The sequence below is a fragment of the Arabidopsis lyrata genome (genome assembly GCF_000004255.2).
Source record: "Arabidopsis lyrata subsp. lyrata unplaced genomic scaffold ARALYscaffold_3, whole genome shotgun sequence".
Lineage (NCBI taxonomy): Eukaryota > Viridiplantae > Streptophyta > Magnoliopsida > Brassicales > Brassicaceae > Arabidopsis > Arabidopsis lyrata.
Window position 1 is genome coordinate 11035937 of NW_003302553.1, and position 20998 is coordinate 11056934.

General features: G+C 33.6%; 3 protein-coding genes across 3 annotated transcripts; 2 read left to right on the forward strand and 1 right to left on the reverse strand.

The window, feature by feature from the left end:
• The first annotated feature begins 6502 nt into the window (after positions 1-6502).
• LOC9321657 (probable xyloglucan endotransglucosylase/hydrolase protein 16) lies at positions 6503-7804 on the forward strand. Its single transcript, XM_021032847.1, has 3 exons — positions 6503-6944; positions 7022-7215; positions 7289-7804. Exons 1-3 carry the CDS (start codon positions 6672-6674, stop codon positions 7695-7697), a joined length of 876 nt encoding a protein of 291 aa, XP_020888506.1. The 5' UTR covers positions 6503-6671; the 3' UTR covers positions 7698-7804.
• A 503-nt stretch (positions 7805-8307) lies between these two features.
• Positions 8308-11340, reverse strand: LOC9319525. The gene is made up of 8 exons (XM_021032845.1): positions 10992-11340; positions 10737-10867; positions 10553-10646; positions 10199-10464; positions 9989-10082; positions 9115-9827; positions 8837-8935; positions 8308-8708 (listed from the first exon to the last, which is right to left on the reverse strand). Exons 1-8 carry the CDS (start codon positions 11305-11307, stop codon positions 8640-8642), a joined length of 1782 nt encoding a protein of 593 aa, XP_020888504.1. The 5' UTR covers positions 11308-11340; the 3' UTR covers positions 8308-8639.
• Positions 11341-15203: 3863 nt separating this feature from the next.
• On the forward strand, positions 15204-18515 carry LOC9321658 (receptor-like kinase TMK4). Its single transcript, XM_002883412.2, has 2 exons — positions 15204-17657; positions 17810-18515. Exons 1-2 carry the CDS (start codon positions 15386-15388, stop codon positions 18328-18330), a joined length of 2793 nt encoding a protein of 930 aa, XP_002883458.1. The 5' UTR covers positions 15204-15385; the 3' UTR covers positions 18331-18515.
• The last annotated feature ends 2483 nt before the right edge of the window (positions 18516-20998 follow it).

Sequence of the window (20998 nt, forward strand, 5' to 3'; positions counted from 1 at the left end):
CAAAAGACCACTAAAGCTTAGAGGAGCAGAAACTCTAGAAGAAACAGAGTAAACTTGTCAAGCGGGACAAAGCCAACTCCAACGGGGAGTAAATAACTCTACAAGAGAGTACCAAGCTCTCCACTAGGGAAGAGCTGGTGACGCAGGCTAAAATATCTCACCGGCAGCGAGAAACGGAACACAAACCACCCATTCTCCGGCCAAAACTTTCCATATTTGCTCGGAGTTTCAAAGAAATTGCCTTTTTTTGGCTAAAAAAAGTAGGTGAGATCTATTCTTTTGAAACTTTGTAACTTCTTTAGGAAGACATTGGGAGTCGGGCCTGGGAGAGTTTTATTTTAGCGATTCTTAGGTGGAATTAATAAGTCCAAATGTTTAATTCATATATCTTATTATATAAAGTATGGTTTTTTTTTTTTTTTTGACGTCTAGATTTATTATTTATTGCAAATTATGAGAACTGTTACATAGACGATTCTACAACGGACAATTCCTTCCGACCCTTATTAGATCCACGACAGACGACACTTCTTTCTCCATGCTCTTGACGGACACCTTCAATGATCCACGACCTAACGACACTTCTCTCTCTGCGTAGAATCCTGGCGAACGGCTATAATTGTACTTCGCTGGAGATCTCTTGCACACTTGCCTCATTTAATCTGCAAATTTATTAATAAATCGCAATATCTGGGACTCGAACCCCAGACCTCTTGGTGTAGAAGCATTAATTAACCCTTGGTCAACCAATGGGCCAAGGGGGCTTCCACATATAAAGTATGGTTTTCAAAGTTAATAACTCATAGGATCGTGACACATGGCAAATCTATCGATCTCAGATTTTGACACGTGAAAACAAAAATTTCCTTTTATTTATTTTAAAAAAAATATTAGGAAACTATGTGCACATATAAAATTTATCAACGTATAAAACCAAAAAAAATTTATAAGAAAATTATACATATATCTATCTTATATAAAAAAAAATTCTAAAAATCTAAAGAAGATAAATATAAGGAAACTAGATGTATCTTAAGAAATAAAAATATAAATTTAAAAAAAAAAATTTCAAGGCAACTATACATATATATCTTATAAAAAAAATTTAAAGTAAAGAAGATAATTATAAGGAAACTATATGTATCTTATTAAATAAAAATAGAAATTAAAAAATTATTTACTAATTCTAATTTCAAGCTACTAATTCTAAAAGAAAAATATTATTAAAAAAATTTATGAAATTATACAATCTTATTGTATAATATGATAATTAAAAAAAATTATAATCAATTATTAATCGTAGAAGAAAAATTATTCTAAATACTCACCTCTATAGATAAACAAATAGATAAATTAAGAATTATGAACGGCGATGGACATAAAATAGATTTGTTGTCGAAAAAGGTAGACCCGATGTCGGAGAAGATAAAGAAGGTGGAGAAATAAGAGTAGTTGGGGAAAGAGGGGAAGATGCGGTAATGGTGGTGTTGGTGTTGATGACGGTGGTTCAAGCTTGGTAGTGGTGGCGGTAAATATTGATGAAGATGATGGGTCAAAGTTAGCGAGACTTACTATTGATGGTGATGATGATTGTGCTAGGTGTAAATTCAGTTGTTGTGGTGGCCTGGTGGGTCAGAGTAGTGAGACTCAGTGGTGATGTCCGACGAAAAAAAGAAATAGTGATATGGAAAAAGAAAAAAAATATGGTGGTGAATAAATCCAACGAGATGGAGAGAAAGAAAAATAAAGAGGAAATCAAGCAAAAATAAGAGAAATCTAATGAATGAAAAAGAGATATTTGAGACTTCTCGCCGGCGAGAGGAAAGAAAAAAGAGACAACGAAGAACTCATGAGTAATATGGGCCAAAAATTGACAAAAACCATATAGCAAATAGACATTGTTTATTTAATATCATTTTCTTGATTTTTTTAGTCTTAGGTTATTTAATCCATATTCTCTAATTCCTTCTGAATTTGTCTTTTTTGTTTTGAGAATTCTAATATTATCAAGTAAACTTACATGATGTGGATATATACTGTCTCATGTTGTCACAATTTTGTTTTCATCTTGCTCACATTGAAATTAGAAAGTGTTATACACTGTTCCGATGGATGTAGATAATTTATTAAACTTCAATAATACACATAGGATCATTTATTAAATATCATATTGTAACATATAATAAACAAAACTACATATAGTATTATATATTGCACATTATGCATAATTAATCTATATTTAAAAAATAATTAAAATACTACATTTTCTAAAATTAAAACATATTTTTATATAATTTTAGTTAAACTTACAAACATAAAAATTTAAAATGATAATTTCGACCGGTAATCCGTGCAACGCACGGGTCCTTATCTAGTTAATATATATACATTGAAATTATATTAAAAAGAAAAAGTGTAAGGACACATACATACAAGTATATATCCATTAGAATTATATAAAATGTTTTGAAAACAAAATATATATTTCATTTATTTGTAATAAATTGAATAATAGAAATTCTCGTTATGTAAATGTTAACATTCACCTATCGAGATATAATATTTTTATCTTGAGTTACATATCTATATTGCTACATTATCTAAGTACAGTTTCAGTGTTGATATATGTCAGAGTTCCACACAAATCAACTCTAGGATTAATATAAATTATTAGGCTAAATATTCTAGTCTTCTTATAATTTTCCTTTTTTCAATTAAAAATTATATTTTTTGTTGATATCTTCCATCGCTAGATCGCACTAGAGCAGATAAGATCTACATATACAGAACTTTGAATTGTGTACACAAATTAATTAGTAAGAAGATATAAACACAAAATAAAACCAAGATTTGTATTGACTAATGTCGAATATAATCTGCAACCGTAGCCATGTTTTCAACTTCACGTGTTTATGTACTGCTTCATGTCAGATTTTTCATATATAGTTTAGCTTTTAATCAAGTTTCTAAATTAATTAACATAGATATCAAATGTTCTTTTCATTCGGGTTATAGTCCAGAATCAATTATAATATTATATGTACTAGTTATACTTTTAGTTCCTCTCCATGCAACAATATTTGATCTTAAAACCATAAAACAATATAATCAAAGATTTAGTAGTATATATTTATTGAAATTAAGGTTAGTTTTTTTTTTCATATTCTCATTAAATTAAATTCCTTCCTGTTCTGTTTTATATGAAAAAGTAGGTTACGAGACGAGACTACTTTTCCCTAGGATTACATCTCTGTAAGTTCCCCTCGAGTTATATTTTAAAATTTCTATAAACGATTATCTAAGAAATGGATTACAAATTTACAATTTACACACAAAAATTACAACTCTTTCGTTATATTCTCTCTACACAGATAATAAAACAATCGACCATTATCTTAAATAAGGCTAATATTATTTTTACTTGTATATAGTATACTAATTCTCTGACAAGTTTATCACTGGATTTTATTTTTCATCATGTGCACAGAAAAAAATAAAAAGATTTAGCCTACTCTTTGACAAAAAAAAATAATTAGCCTACTAACTTTCTGACAAATTTATCTGTGTTTTTATTTTTCATCATGTGCACAAAAAAGAAGAGCAAATGCTAAGTTATAGTGAGTAATAATGAAATGAAAACTAGTAATGATAAATCTGGTTACAGATTTAATTCATTATTGTGAGCTCTAAAGATGCCCACTTGTAGTTAATTTTGTTTAAAGAGGAATAATTAGTGAATACTATAATGAGTATATTCCCTAACAGATGAAGGGTTTGTAATCTTGTAACGATGGATTAGTAACAGCAGCATCTCGTTTGTATATTAAAAATATTTTCGACAGATTAAGAAAGATTGTGCACTTGTCATCCACCCACAAGTCCACAACTCGATCTAATTTTTTTTTATTTAACATTTCTGGATCGTGTTTTTTGAGATTTGATCTATAGATTCCAACGAAGTAGAACCAAATTTTATAAAGTAGTAGAAATTACTGAGGTAATGCTGTTTATTTTTAGAGATTATTGTTGATTTTGCCATTTTTCATAGAAATCTTTTGAAATTGCCATTTTTACTAAAATCTTACGGATATGCCATTTTCTAACACTTAAAAATGTACGTATTTCAGATTTTTTTTGGCAAAAATACGTAGTTTATACAAAATATTATACCCTAAGAACAACCACAACCGACTAAACCCAAACATAACGAATAAAACGCATATTAAATCATATTTCCGTAGCCTGAAAAAGGGCAAAATCCATAAACTATTCAAAAAAAAGCAAAATCCACTAATACCATCCCAAAAAATAGCAAATCCATAATTGATTCTTAATCTTATGTTAGTATATGATTACGTTAGTGTCCATCGCACGATTGACTGCAACATATTTCCCACAAAAATACCTTTTATAGTTTAAAACCTGCTTCTTTAATTTAAATCTCCTTCTCGCGTCGAAGAAGCTTCATGATAAGTTGATGATAACCATAAGCTTACAGCTTACTATATTTTATAGCTTACTATATTTAAAATAGAGTAGGATCTAATAACTTGCTATACAAGTCTCTCCAAGGCTCCAAGCCTATATTAATTAAAGTTATTTTCACGTTTGGTAATAAAATGAGTTAATTACCCTATTAATTAGGACTCGATCGACGTACCTACATTCTAATACTATAAAACTAATAAAAAGGAAGATTTTCATATCCCAATAAAAACATTTTACGTTTGATTGAACCTGAAAGAGATTATCTTGATTGCCAATCGATTGTTAATTAGATATTGTTTGTTTGCTTCAAGAATCAAGATAATCTCTTTCTTTTTATCGGCTAAAGCTGCATTTATTTTTACTATTTTTCTATTTTCTCTTTTTTATAATATAAGATGTTTTGGAGAAATATTTTTGTTTCATAATATAAAATATTTTAAATTTGTATGCAAATTATAGATTAATTTAATTATTGAGAACTTTTTAATTTAATTATAGATCTATTATGCAGTATCTTTCATTATTGAGAACTTTTTAAAAATAAATATTTCATAATTTACGTGATTTTAGCTACAACATCTTATATTTTGAAACAAAAATGTATAATTTAGAGATTTTAACAAGAAATCTGGAGTAATCCGCAAAACTTATAAAATGATCAAACATTCTTCAATATTTTACACATCGACAATACCCAATTCGAGAGATGGATTGCAGTTGCACCAGAAATTACATGTCGGCTTTGAATGGTAACCCCGTACAACTACAATATGTGGTGTACTGTTTTGATAGTTACCGATCACAAAAACGTTACTAAAAGTTTTACTTTCTGTTTTTTTGTACAGCTTTTATGTACCACTGTTTTGTATAGCTTTGTACTATTCCGTAAAAACTTACCGCTCCAGCTAACAACTAAAAAAGTTATATAGTTTTGTGTTACTAATCGGTAGTTTGCTAACATAACACATATCTTTTCTAGCTCTGAAGTCACTCACATTCACAAAACATAAATTGATGAATAAATTATAAATTATAAAAATAGAACTATAAATAAATCTGAAGAAAGATAAAAGCAGGCTCCAGTTTTGATGGGAGAAGAAAAGAGAGCTGGCAACAGCTAGCTATTCACTGATAGATCATTCTCTTCTGTCCCGCACTCTTCTCTCTTTCTTTTGTTTCTTTCTTTTCGACAGCTTTCATTTTTTTCTCCAATTTTAAAATTTGAATTATTCTACAGATATTTTACAGTCATATAAGTAGATAAAACGTCTATGTAAATAATCTCTTTTGTGAACCAAAAAAAAATAGAAACAAAACAACAAAACTGGGTTCTGGTTACTAAAAATATTAATTTTGATCATAGTAATAGTTAGAGCATGTGTGAGAGAATCACTAAAGTCTCTCATATACAAAAGTATTATTAAAATAATAAATATTATTATTTAATTATATAAGTCTTTCAAAAGAGTGGAGAGAGTCTCTCATAATCTCTCATTTGAGAGATTTTCTTCACTTTTTTGACAAACTCATATAATTAAATAATAATATTTATTATTTTAATAATACTTTTATACATGAGAGATTATAGTAAGAGACTATCACTGCACATGCTCTTAGTAGTAGTATATGTTTTATTCATACCACAATTACTTTTCTCTATATATATGATCATCTAATCTTAGAGAGATAGTGAAACATATAAAAGGGAAAGTATCAATGTTTTACTTCTTTTTTTTTTTTTTCGTCTGAATAATTCATGAAATATAACCAAGGGAGAAATACAAAGTTGAGATACATGGTGAAATACTAAGACCGACGGGACTCTAACCCCCGGAAAACTAAGCCGGCGGATACATGGAAACCCCCAAAGATAAAGGCCAAAAAAGGCATACATAAAATGTTTTACTTCTTTTTAATCATGGTTATAAGGATGATACATTATAATTATAAATCCATAATTTATTAACTCAACTAATAATCTTTATAAAAAAAAAAAAAAAACAATTAAATTCTGAAAAAACAACTGTAGTTGGCTTCCCAAGGATGTTGCTTCACCTATAAATACCCTATCCTCTTTGAAAACCCATCTCACATCTCCTCGAACAAACAAATCATAACCCATTTTCCTTCATAAATCTCTAAAATAAAACCCCTTAACTTTCATTTACACCATCCAACCCCCAATGGGTCAAATCTTGAACCTTACCGTGTTAATGACTCTTCTAGTCGTAACAATGGTCGGAACAGCATTCTCCGGTAGCTTCAACGAAGAGTTTGACTTAACTTGGGGTGAACACAGAGGCAAAATCTTCAGTGGAGGCAAGATGTTGTCACTGTCACTAGACCGGGTTTCCGGGTCGGGTTTTAAATCCAAGAAAGAATATTTATTTGGAAGAATCGACATGCAACTTAAACTCGTCGCTGGTAACTCCGCCGGAACCGTCACTGCCTACTACGTAAGCTCTCAAAAGAAAGATTATTCATTCTTTTTGTTTTTTTGTAACAAAAACTAATGAAAAAATATGTTTTGCAGTTATCATCGGAAGGACCAACACATGACGAGATAGATTTTGAGTTTCTTGGTAATGAAACAGGGAAGCCTTATGTTCTTCACACTAATGTCTTTGCACAAGGCAAAGGAAACAGAGAACAACAGTTTTATCTCTGGTTTGATCCAACCAAGAACTTCCACACTTACTCTCTTGTTTGGAGACCTCAACACATCATGTAATGAACCAATCAAAAACATCCCAAGATCATCTGTCTTTGTTTGTCTCTAACATTTTTGTTTTGTTTACAGATTTATGGTAGATAATGTTCCGATCAGAGTATTCAACAATGCAGAGAAACTTGGTGTTCCGTTTCCCAAGAACCAACCAATGAAGATTTACTCGAGTTTATGGAATGCAGATGATTGGGCTACAAGAGGTGGTTTGGTTAAGACAGATTGGTCTAAAGCTCCTTTCACAGCTTACTACAGAGGCTTTAACGCTGCGGCTTGTACTGTTTCTTCAGGGTCATCTTTCTGTGATCCTAAGTTTAAGAGTTCTTTTACTAATGGTGAGTCACAAGTGGCTAATGAGCTGAATGCTTATGGGAGAAGAAGATTGAGATGGGTTCAAAAATATTTTATGATTTATGATTATTGTTCTGATTTGAAAAGGTTTCCTCAAGGATTCCCACCAGAGTGTAGGAAGTCTAGAGTCTAAAACCAATGATTCTCTCTTTGTTGTTGTTTAGTGCAAATTAAATTCTCTTTGTTGTTTTTGTTTTAATAAATTGATTTGATTTTCTTCATTGGCTTTGCTTATTCCAATGCATATTCATTCTACAAGTCAATAAATGTGTCACGGGACTCACTATACTATAGTGTCCTAAAGAGATTAAAGAAAAGAAGCGGTAGATTCTTAACTCGCAGACGCCAAAATAAACAATAATTTAAAGTATGAACACTTGACCGACGTGACTTGATCTAAAAAAACAATCCAAATTAAAAGGTACAAAGATCACGTGTAGAGGTGTCAATTAGGAGGGACGGTACAATGGTGCTGGATACAAGCATGACTTCATCTATAAAAACCAATATAGATTAAAAGGTACAAAGATCACATGTAGTGGTGTCAATATGAAGCAAGAGTCCAATGGTTTGAGGCTTTGAGCTATAGTTTTAGATCCCAAATGATAAATGGTCTTTGCGAGTTAGTCCACTACGAACAACAAAATAAAATAACGCGAGAAACAGATTAGAATCGATGTTTATAGAACAACGACGCAGGTTAACCCGCTTTGATACTTCTAATCAAAGGGAAAGATGTGGGATAAAGAACACCCATGTTGCTGTTATTTGCAACTTGCTAAGAGATCACAGGAGGTTTGCTTTTATAGTCTTTGTTTATGTACATAGAACAAGATGTTTTTTTGAAAACAGGAAAAAAAAATACTGTAATAAATATGGTCACATGGACTATATGTATAAAGGCAATTTGATCTATGCTTCTACTCTGCTTAGGATGGTGGTGACATAAGAAAAAGACAGCTAGTAATACCTTTCCACTTTTCAAAATTAAAAAAGCATGTAACTGGATAATCTGGAGACAGATAATGACATTAAAAAAAGCATCCATCCTAGTTGCTTCAGGGTGATCTAGTGATCAATTTGGTAGGTTCATCGTCTTCTCGTGTACATAATGAGCAAATTTCACTCTTGCTCGTTGTTCGTTCTGTATACAAAAACATGGAGAGTGAGTATCATGTGTGTTTAACTAACTGCCTTCAACTAGATTGTTGTCTTAACATAAAGCAGAATGATCCTTTTCAAAAAAATGCAATTTGATTATGGATAACTCACGGGGATTCTGCAATGAACTTGATAATCATCGTTCATCTGATGGAGACGGCTTTTTGCAAGCTCTGCAGCCTCACAAGCTCTCTTTGCAGCTTCTCCAGCCTGTTTAAACACCAAGATTCAGATTCATTTAAACCTCCAAGATAAACTTGTGGCTACAGGAAAAAATGGTCTAGTTGAGCATATTTCTTCTCATATTACTTACTTTAGTGAAGATACTAAACCAATTTGATGTGACTCTATAACTAACAGAAGTGTTATTAAGTTTGTTCTGCACTGACCTGACTTTTGTAGGATTCACTGTGATCTTCTGATTTATATTTCTCCAACATATCCCTGAGATGAGATATTTCTCCAACTAGATCCAGAACCATTACTTCAGTATCTTGTAACTGATTTCTTGAGAATTCAAATGCTCTTTCTGCGTTTAGACGGAAGGAGGAGCAGTTCAAACAAGAGCATATCCCTCTACATCCTCTCATACTTCTTTTCAGAATTCCTTTCGAGGGAGAAATAGAGGGAGGAGTTGCCAATATAACAGAAGGGTCAATCAGTTCAGCTGTTGCATCTGATGTATTTGCCTCTAGTTGCTCTACACTGGTTTTTGCTTCTGTGATCTCTGCACCATTCATGTTTCCTTCGCCCACCAAATTGTCGAGAAATGTGTTGTGCAAAGCAGATGAAGCAACTTCACTTGAACTTCTTGAACCAACTAGAGGAGATGATAATGGGATCTCAGAGCCCAAATTATTTTCAGTATCTGAGATGACATGCTTAATCTGTGTTTCTTGTTCTTTGTCAGGATCAGACTGTTCTGGAAATACAGATAGACGTTCACAAGAAAGGGGCTCCTCGTTTTTATTAGAGCATATATCTGATTCTCTAGTAACATTGGATGTCACCACTTCCTGTGTCCCTTCATTCTCAGAGATTAACATCGATGATGGAGTTACCTCTTCTGTGTTCTTTTGATGATCAACTGTTTGAGACACGCCTAGAAAAATCAACAAAGACAAAGAACCATCAGTATCTCAGACAAACACAAAATAATCAGGCAGATACTAGCCACCAGTATACATTAAGCAACTAACTGTACCAATGCATCGTTATTAACAAAAGCAACTAAGAGTTGTATTAGACTAGAAATAGGCTTACAAGGATTATCTTCTTGAATATCTTTGAGATATGGAAGCATTCTTCTGTAATTAACAGAACCTGGTGTCTTAAATAGCTTGCGCTTAGAGCATGCCTGTTTCATGTCAAAAAGAATCCCATGTTGGACATATAGATACAAAACAAGGAAAACAGAAGCTGAAAGCTGAGTAGCCTTAAAAAAAGCTAGAAGAAGCAAGCATAGAATCTTACAGCTCTCTTGTTGGGGAGGGATGCATTAACCCTCGTCAAAGGGCTGGTGTTCCCACATAAGCTTCCGGCTGAATCTTTATCGAACACCCTGTCCGACTGCAAAACAGGTTTGGTGGTTTCAGGAAGTTGACACTTGGCTGTCATTAATTCACTTACTTCCTCCTTTAGATCTTCAACAGTTTCCCCAGTTTCTTTGTTACAAGACAAACTCATACTTGGAGGATTCTGGCTTAAAGGTTTTGAGCACTGGCTTGATGATGTTCCATCTGTAGAGACAATTGGCAATTTAGCATAACAACTTCCAGCTTCCTCAAGTCCATTATCTATTTTGATGCACAAAAACCAAACAATTACCATCAGAAGCTTGCATCAAGTATGGAAGCAATCTCTTATAGCTAAAAGAACCAGTGTTCTTGAATATCTTAGGTCGAGAACATGGATGGAGAACCTAAAGCAAAAGCAAATCAAGCAACCAACAAAAAATAGTAAACATTAAAATTTAAATGTATCATTAAACAAAGCCACAAGAAACACATACCGATTTGCTACATAAATTAGTATCACTTTTCTTCACTGCTGATCCATTGATATCTTCACGGATAGGTACACTGCTTAACAATTCGGAATCCGGTGGCGTCGTTTGCCGAAAATTATCTCCATCTACATTACCTACTCCACCAACATTACGAAATCATCAATCTAACCATAAAATTCCTCTAATTCAACATTCTTCCATCAAATTCAAAATTCGTAAAATGATTCAATCTACAAATTCCAAGATAAAGAAACTTACTCTTCGAATTGCCACAATCGCAAGGACACTCATGATATTGTCTCTTGGTTTGATTTTCACCTTTGCCGTTACATTCGCAGTCGGTGGAGATCGGAGTTGGAGAGAAGATGCGTCGGAGACGAATATCCTTGATGGTGACTCGTGGATACGTACGAACGATTTTCGAATCGATTTTTCCATAGAGTGATGGTGATTGATGGACGCGAGCGGCAGTTGCGATTCGTTGATTCTGTGATATTCTTAGAGTGAGGATCTCTGTAGCTGATGGAGACGAGAATCGCATCCTCTTCCGAGAGATCTGATTTGATTCCGCCATTGTTAAACCTTCGTCGCGCGAGAGAGACAGATTTCGTTAATATTTTATTTGTTGGGAGACTTGGGAGTGATGCTGAAAGCAAGTGGATTAACGTGTGGATGTTTGGCGGGAAATTAGATGGCGGGAAAGGAGTTAAGCGTGGATTTTGTGCGGGAAATAGTATAAAAGGCTTACATGATATAGTTGAGCTAGGCCCATATAAGCCCACTATGATCATTTCTTTCCTTCTTTTGTTATTCTTTTCATCTTTTGGCTCAATAATTTATTTTCCTTTTTAATAATAAGTGATTGATTTGAATTTGTCGAAAAAAATGTGATTGTATTGAATATTGATGATATTGAATTTGATAAAATAAAACCGGATTGTTCAGTGGGTTGGTTCAATTGTGTTCCGGACCGAAACAATGTTCACTTTGTTTTTCATGAACCGGTTCAATTTGAAAACCATTTGAACTGGTTTTCTATATAATTCTATTTTCTGTCTGTCATATAAGATTTATGCATATGCAAGAATTTAGGTTGTTTTTCATTCTCTCTTATTGCTTCATGGTTCTATTTTGAATATGTGATTTTGTAACATAAATATGTAATATGTGACATGGTGCTCACTCAATGTCACTTTGTTTTTTCATGAACCGGTTCAATTTGAAAACCATTTGAACTGGTTTTCTATATAATTCTATTTTCTGTCTGTCATATAATATTTATGCATATGCAAGAATTTAGGTTGTTTTTCATTCTTTCTCTTATTGCTTCATGGTTCCATTTTGAATATGTGATTCTTTGGGTATTTGAAGGAAAAAAAACTCTCAACTTATTACACAGAAGAATTTGTAACATAAATATTTGAAGACTGCTAAAAATATATTATATCAAAGATTATCTTATATATCAATCTTTTAAAACGTAATTCACTTTATGAAAATGTATATTCACTAATAAGTTTTTTTTATTCTGTAAATTGTTTAATTTCGTCGAATTGGTAGTGTCGTGTAAACGTGGTTCTAATGTTAATCATCTCTTCTAAAAATAATTCGAAATTGTGATCAATCATATGGTCAATCAATAGGGCAATACTTCTTCCACGGTCGACAAAACAATAACTAGTTTGGGGTTTGGGACACCCAAAAAAGGGAAAAGTTCTTACAGGACATGCAGACACGAGAACAGACTGTCACATGCAATGCTGATCGTCATTCATCACCAAGTTTCTCACGTCCACATATGTAAAAGCTGATAATGCATTTTAATCATTTTTATATATGGGAAGTGTAACTATAACGATACTGTATATAAATCTCAATGGTACGCCTATAGATAGACATAGATTTAGGAAATTTTATTTTCCATTTTCTTCCAAAATCCAGCAGCGCCGTCAAGATTCTTAAGAATGATTTTGTCACAGCTCATCGATGTATTAAATGAATATAAAACAAAATCACACAGCTCATTGAATGCTTTTATGCTCAAGTGCTTTGTCTACTTTAAATTATAACCATATATGCAAACTGATTTGCATTCATAAAACCAAAAATATAAAAAATGATATTCATATACAACCCCTTCACATAGCTTATACACCGAATTGTTTGCGTAAGTGTGTTATCAATTGACTAGAAGAGTCTAAGTTTGTTTTATTATTACATGAAAATAAATATTTGTTGCAGTCAAAAAATATTTGTTGGAGATGGACTACACAACTTCCAATTATACCATGAATCGAGTTCGATTCATTAACTAGAGCCCCGCGAATCTTGACGTCGACCTTCGAGAAAAAAACGATAGGTTCGAAGTTCGAATACAAACAAAAATAAACGATACACTTAAATCCGAGTAAAAAAAGTAATGATCGATTAAACCGTTAATGGCCTAAAAAATAAGGTAACTCGCCAAATAAACAACCTCATATAGATAAGGAATCTTTCCATTGAAGAACGATTGAACACATTCGCACAAGATGGAGAACATTTAATTTCTTAATTCTTTGTACCGATTATCTCGTTCATTGATAACATAATCTCTTTTTTTTTGTTTTCTTAATCGCCGAGCTAAAGTTAAATAAATGAGATTCTTTTTATAATCCCACTTGAATTATTACTTGCTTTGCCTCTAGTAATATCTCGATCTTTTGTTACATTATTACTTTTATAAGTTTTTACAAATTAATGCAACATTTAATAATAACTTACTTAAACCCATAAGTATTCAGTGTAATGTTTTTTGCAAACTTAAATGTACTCATTGCAAACCAGATTTTATAACAAAAATAACTTGTATTATTTGACCAAAAAGAGGTGCACAAAAAAAAAAAAATATATATATATATATATATATTTGACCAAAAAGTATTTTGTAGTGGTAGCATCGTTATTGTGACATAAAATCTAGTAACATGTATAAATCGTAAACGATTGAAAAATTGATTAAAGGTAGGTCGGTTATATAAAATAAAGTTACATTCCAGTCGCATCTTTTATGATATCCGTTTTTTTTAAATTTTATTTAAAATATAAATTCGGTCAAAAGAAGCTGTTCACCTCTCTTTGGGATATCTTTTGAGAGTTTGTTTAAGATTTAAGAAGCCAATTGACTCTTAATTTTTTATTTTAAATGTTAAGCAAACTCCATTCGTCTACTATTTAGTCCATTTTAATAAGGGGTGGTAAACGAAAATCTTAAGCTTCACCGACTCTCACCCATTTGTCCTTTGCTAATTTACTTTGGTTGTATTTGTAAGTTCAATATCCTTAGAGATACTAGATAATTTAGATTTGATACATTATTTTTTAATTGTACAAAGTTTTATATTATTTCTGTTTTAAAATATACGATGTTTAAATTAAAAGCACATACTTTAAAAAGTTCATTATTGTTTTAAAAACCAACATTTAATATTAAATTTTAAAAATTCAATTAATGATATAAAAGATTATTGAATACAAATGGTCATCAAACATCAAATGTATTTAAAAGTTGCATAGAAATATGTAAAACATCCTATATCTTTTAAAAAAAAATCTCTAAAACATTGTATATTTTGAAACATAGGGAGTATTAAACAAAAATACAAATATGTAATTTGTCTATAAAAATATAAAAGAGATTTAAATGTTATTTCAAAAATAATGTAATAGATAAAGTAAGGTTTATAACTTTTTCTAATTATATTTCGCAATACTTTCTGGTTCAAGTTACACCAACATTGTATGTTAATTAGTATTCTCTCCGTCTCACAAAGATGAATTTTTTAGAAAAAAATTGGTCCCACAAAGATAGAAGTTTTGTGTTTCCAATGTAAAATTTAAAACAATTTACCTATTTTACTCTTATTAAATAACAATAAATAATATATTTGTTAAAATATTAAAAGGTTAAAATTGTAATTATACATTATTTCTTAACGAATGTAAAATTTCTAAAAAATCTATTTTTGTGGAACGGACGGAGTATCAATTGGGAACTTCGAATCATGGTGGAAAGCTGCAGCAAAGTAGCGCAATGAATGCGGCATCTATAGCTATGACAGTCAACACAATCTATAAGCTATAGCCACTACTATAGATCCTGTGGTCCTCCTCAGCCACCACAATAGGTCCAAGGTTCGACCACATTCAGAATCATCATTCTCCATTATCACCTCCTTAAATTATGCTCCTAATTACCGACCATACTACCAAACACAAATTATGATTCCAATTTAATCTCCATTATTACAACCACCTTCCCCTCAATAATAACCTCAATCAATTAAACCCTTTTCCATTATTATCATCCATATCTTATAAACACTTATTACAATCAAAACCTAATCCCTTTATATTCATTCATTATTACATCTCTCTTTCATTAAAGTAAAAAAAAAATAGTATTTAAAAAACGGAACGGGAACAAAATAGTAATGATCTGTTGAATAAGCTAAGTAATGACACCTCACTCTTCGCTTGCTTCCATTCATCATTTCTCTCTCTCTTCCCAAAAATCAAAACAGAAAAATTACCAAACCCTACCAATCATCGTCTTCTTCCTCCGTCCTTCTTCATCTTCCTCCTCTCAACGCGCCGCGCGTGTTCTCTAATCAATGGAGGCTCCAACGCCTCTCCTCCTTCTCTTCCTCCTCACAACCATAACCTTCTTCACCACATCCGTCGCTGACGACGGAACAGCAATGCTCGCTTTAGCTAAATCATTTAATCCTCCGCCGTCAGATTGGTCAACCACAACATCCACCGATTTCTGCAAATGGTCCGGCGTACGATGTACCGGCGGGCGTGTTAATATAATCAGTCTCGCTGATAAATCTCTCACCGGATTCATCGCACCTGAGATCTCGACTCTTTCAGAGCTCAAATCTGTTTCTATTCAACGTAACAAACTCTCTGGTAAAATCCCTTCGTTTGCTAAGCTTTCTTCTCTTCAAGAGATCTATATGGATGATAATTTTTTCGTCGGAGTTGAAACCGGAGCTTTCGCCGGACTTACTAGTCTTCAGATCTTGAGTTTAAGCGATAATAAGAACATTACTGCTTGGAGTTTTCCTTCGGAGCTTGTTGATTCGACTTCTCTCACTAAGATTTATCTCGATAACACCAATATCGTCGGAGTTTTGCCTGACATTTTCGATTCATTCGCTTCTCTGCAAGATCTCCGGTTATCTTACAACAACATCACCGGAGTTTTACCACCGTCGCTTGCGAAATCTTCGATTCAGAATCTTTGGATCAACAATCAAGAATTAGGAATGTCAGGAACGATCGAAGTGTTATCTAGTATGACGTCGTTGTCACAAGCTTGGCTTCACAAGAATCAGTTCTTTGGACCGATTCCAGATCTCTCCAAAAGCGAGAATCTCTTCGATCTACAGCTCCGGGATAATCAGTTAACCGGAATAGTACCCCCGACGCTTCTTTCACTGGGAAGTTTGAAGAACATTTCTCTGGATAACAATAAATTTCAAGGTCCTCTTCCTTTGTTTCCATCGGAGGTTAAAGTAACAATCGACCACAACGATTTCTGTACTACTAAAGCTGGACAAACCTGTAGTCCTCAGGTGATGACGCTTTTAGCGGTGGCCGGAGGTTTGGGATATCCATCAATGTTGGCTGAGTCTTGGCAAGGTGATGATGCTTGTAGTGGTTGGGCTTATGTTACTTGTGATTCAGCTGGGAAGAATGTTGTGACGTTGAATCTTGGGAAACATGGATTCGCCGGATTTATATCTCCGGCGATTGCGAATCTTACTTCATTGAAGAGTATTTACCTTAATGACAACAATTTGACTGGTGTTATCCCTAAGGAGTTGACATTTATGACTAGTTTGCAGTTGATTGATGTCTCAAATAACAATCTTAGAGGGGAGATACCGAAATTTCCGGCTGCGGTTAAGTTTAATTACAAACCGGGGAACGCGCTGTTGGGAACTAATGCTGGAGATGGTTCAACACCTGGAACTGGTGGTGCCAGTGGTGGTTCTGGTGGGTCTTCTGGTGGTGGTGGTAGTAAGGTTGGTGTGATTGTTGGTGTGATCGTGGCGGTTTTAGTTTTTCTTGCCATTTTAGGATTCGTGGTTTACAAATTTGTTATGAAAAGGAAGTATGGGAGGTTTAATAGGACGGATCCTGAGAAGGCTGGGAAGATTTTGGTTAGTGATGCTGTGTCTAATGGTGGTAGTGGTGGTGGTGGATATGCTAATGGGCATGGAGCTAATAACTTCAATGCGTTGAACAGTCCTAGTAGTGGTGACAATAGTGATCGTTTCCTTCTTGAAGGTGGAAGTGTTACCATTCCAATGGAGGTTCTTCGTCAGGTTACGAATAATTTCAGTGAGGATAACATATTGGGCAGAGGCGGTTTTGGTGTTGTGTATGCTGGAGAATTACACGATGGAACAAAGACTGCTGTTAAGAGGATGGAATGTGCAGCAATGGGTAATAAAGGAATGAGCGAGTTTCAGGCCGAGATAGCGGTGCTCACTAAGGTCAGGCATAGACATTTGGTCGCCCTATTGGGTTACTGTGTGAATGGGAACGAGAGGTTGCTTGTCTATGAGTACATGCCACAGGGAAATCTTGGACAGCATTTGTTTGAGTGGCGTGAACTCGGATACTCTCCTCTGACCTGGAAACAGAGAGTGAGCATTGCTTTAGACGTGGCAAGAGGTGTGGAATATCTCCATAGCTTGGCTCAGCAAAGCTTCATCCACAGAGATTTAAAGCCCTCTAATATCCTTCTAGGAGATGACATGAGAGCCAAGGTTGCTGATTTCGGATTGGTTAAGAACGCACCAGATGGGAAATACTCTGTTGAAACAAGATTAGCAGGCACATTCGGTTATCTAGCACCAGAATACGCTGGTAAGTTCATTTTTCTTATCTCTACTCATGTTAATTTCACAACGTGCTTAGTCTATGTTATCTTACTACATTCTGCCATTACGGCTTCATTTTAATGTGCTTATAAGTTCATTGGATGCATTGGATATTGATGTTATGATTTATGGTTGCAGCTACTGGAAGAGTAACGACGAAAGTGGATGTGTATGCATTTGGAGTGGTTCTTATGGAAATACTAACTGGAAGAAAAGCTTTAGATGATACATTACCAGACGAGAGATCTCATCTAGTCACATGGTTCAGAAGAATCCTAATCAACAAAGAAAACATCCCAAAGGCACTAGACCAAACCTTAGAAGCAGACGAGGAAACAATGGAGAGCATTTACAGAGTTGCTGAGCTAGCAGGACATTGCACAGCCCGCGAACCTCAACAAAGACCAGACATGGGCCACGCAGTAAACGTGCTAGGTCCACTTGTAGAGAAGTGGAAACCGTCGTGCCAAGAAGAAGAAGAGAGTTTCGGAATCGATGTGAACATGAGTTTACCTCAAGCTCTACAAAGATGGCAAAACGAAGGAACATCGTCATCGACAATGTTCCATGGAGACTTCTCTTATTCTCAGACACAGTCTAGTATTCCTCCGAAGGCCTCTGGCTTTCCTAATACCTTCGATTCGGCTGATGGTCGGTGACACCAAACTTTGTGTCGATCTGTGACTAATCGATGTTACTAAGTTTTTCTTTCGTTTTGGCTTTGGCTTTTTCTTTTTTAATGACATGATGATTATATTTATATATTGTAAGCACATATATTTGCGTCTGACCTCTTTGAGCTTTCGCATTTGTTCATTCTTTTTAAGGAAAATTGTATTACGTAGCTTGGTTTTGAGACAAAAAATGAAAACTCATACTAGTCTCAAATGGTGTAGAATCTTCACATATAACTTGTTATTTGTTTTTTTTTTACGTTTGTTTTGCCGCGTGAAACGGATATAACTTAAAAAAATGTAAACGTCTTAATCATTTGATGAGTGTTACAGGCTGTGTTTAATTGCGGAGCAATAGAAGCCAAAGACTTATTGCCACCTTTTACGGCTCAAATTTTGGATAATATTAGCGTGTTTGTTGTGTTGATAAGCTCGAGTCACAATCTTTTTTTTTTGGTTTACAATATTTCTTCCCTTTTAATTTTGATATACAAGACCAGTTATTACAAATGGAAGGAAGTCAAGTTTTTTTGGTTAGGGAACTATAGTATTAAGAAATGAGTCGGATCTTTTTGGAAAAATATTTGTCATCGATTTAGGAAAAATATATGTCATCAATTTACGAAAATTTGCATGGGAAAGTATTAAAGAATAAGTGATGGGAAAAGAGAGTATATAGATCGTGGCTGGAAAATTGATTTGGATTCAACAGCTACAGGTCTTATAACTTTAGGTGAAGCATATGGGTGATGAAAAAAAGAATGCCAAAAGTAAGATCCTATTTAAAAACACTTTAAAAGGGAATAAAGAAGAGAAAGAAGCATGTTACTTATATTCCCATATAGTTTTTTTTGGTAAGCTATATTCCCATAAAGTTGAAAAAGAAATAAAAGTAGGGTATATATTTTTTTTCTTTTAAATACTAAAAGCTGAGGTTTTATGCTAGGGTTTATATGTTAATCTTTTCTTCTTAATTGACTTTTAAAACTTTTTTATAATAAGAAATGGACATCTGAATCATTAATTAGAAGACAAAAAAGTGAAAAAGAAAAGGCTAATAACCTTTTTGTTCTGTCTAAATATCTTTAGGAACCAATTCACATGTGCATTGGTAATTTGGTCTCTTGACTTTATCCTCTCCATAATGAATGAATCCACAACGTTAAACTATTGGTTACTTATTTTTAAAAGAATTTACTTTAGTATTACACTAAATAGTGTTTAAGGATGAAGTAATGGATTTAGAAACGCGTTATGAAAAAGACCAAACTACCCTTTCTGATTTATCATCTTATTATGCTAATGTCACGACTAGGCCTGGGCATATGGGTAACCCGTTCGGGTTCGGGTAAAACCTGTTCGGGTTCGGGTTGAATGAGTAATGAATTTATGGTCCATTCGGGTATTCCTATGGTTTCGGTTCCGGTCCGGTTCGGGTACTGTCGGGTTCGGGTCGGTTTGGGTAATACCCGAAGTTTAAAATCACTTTACATACTCAAATGATCAAATAAGAGTAAATTTCAATCCAAAATCACATAAATCCGATTATTCGAAAATGAAAAACATAGAACAAGATAGAACAAGATCCGGTGATGCATAAATGATGAGTGATGACTTTGTTTTGAATCTTTCTCTCCTGACAAGAAAAAACAATCAAATGTTACTTACCTTAATCACTCAAAAGTCAAAACCATGAAAGTCAATGTAATTACTTACCTTAATCATTCAAAACCATGGATGTGGAATTCAGGTTCAAACTCTACATCACATTGACAAGTTAAACAGATTATAATCAAACTTTGAAACTGTAATTGGTAAGAAAAAAACTAAAAGAGAGTTCTAGGAAAAAAATTACCTCTCATAAGCTCATCTTCATCCACTTGATCTGCAAGCAGTTCTTTAATTGTTGACACTCCTCTTTCATTGATATGAATCTCAGATTTTAACCATTGCTCGATGCACATCAACACTTCTATCATGTAATGTGTTAAGCAGCTTCTGAATGGATCTAACACTCTACCACTAGTGCTAAATGTAGATTCTGATGCCACAGAAGTCACTTGCATAGCGAATATATCCTTAGCTATTAGAGACAGAACTGGAAACTTCCCACTGTTGAGCTTCCACCATGACAAGACATCATACTCTATTCCTTTTAAAATTTGCGGAGTCTCCACAGCCTCATTCAAGTATAAATCCAACTCATTAGATGATTTATGAATACCTGTTTCTTTCACAATATCATCAAATAAGTTTTCTATATCCTCTAATATAAGACCATTACCCACGACTGTTTCAACTTGCTCTTGGGACTGAGAACACGCTCCTTGTGACTGAGAAGATGCCTTTGAATTACTGCCTCCATTTTTACTCAACAAACTTGCTCTGCTATACTCATCATACAAATCCTTCAAGATTTGAATCACTGATTCAGAAAGAAGAGTAGCCTCTATACTACCTGTACCATACATCTTAGCAAAACAAAGCTCAGCAAATTTCATCTTCTTTCTAGGGTCAAAAACACTAGCAACCATCACCAACTTATTCATTTCAACTTGAGCACCAAACGGATCCCAATATTTCTTCACCTTTCCTAACATTGCTAATGCTTTCTTCTTAAGCTCTTCATCAGACTTTTTCTCTGTGTTTAAGG

Excerpts from the sequence above, each read along its gene's own strand:
- LOC9321657 (XM_021032847.1), top strand. The coding sequence starts at position 6,672 with ATGGGTCAAATCTTGAACCTTACCGTGTTAATGACTCTTCTAGTCGTA. Across the intron at positions 6,945-7,021 it reads GAACCGTCACTGCCTACTAC|TTATCATCGGAAGGACCAAC; the intron begins GTAAGCTCTCAA and ends TATGTTTTGCAG. Across the intron at positions 7,216-7,288 it reads TGGAGACCTCAACACATCAT|ATTTATGGTAGATAATGTTC; the intron begins GTAATGAACCAA and ends TTTTGTTTACAG.
- LOC9319525 (XM_021032845.1), bottom strand. The coding sequence starts at position 11,307 with ATGGCGGAATCAAATCAGATCTCTCGGAAGAGGATGCGATTCTCGTCT. Across the intron at positions 10,083-10,198 it reads CCCTCCCCAACAAGAGAGCT|GCATGCTCTAAGCGCAAGCT; the intron begins GTAAGATTCTAT and ends GACATGAAACAG. Across the intron at positions 8,936-9,114 it reads GTGAATCCTACAAAAGTCAG|GCTGGAGAAGCTGCAAAGAG; the intron begins GTCAGTGCAGAA and ends GTGTTTAAACAG.
- LOC9321658 (XM_002883412.2), top strand. The coding sequence starts at position 15,386 with ATGGAGGCTCCAACGCCTCTCCTCCTTCTCTTCCTCCTCACAACCATA. Across the intron at positions 17,658-17,809 it reads TCTAGCACCAGAATACGCTG|CTACTGGAAGAGTAACGACG; the intron begins GTAAGTTCATTT and ends TTATGGTTGCAG.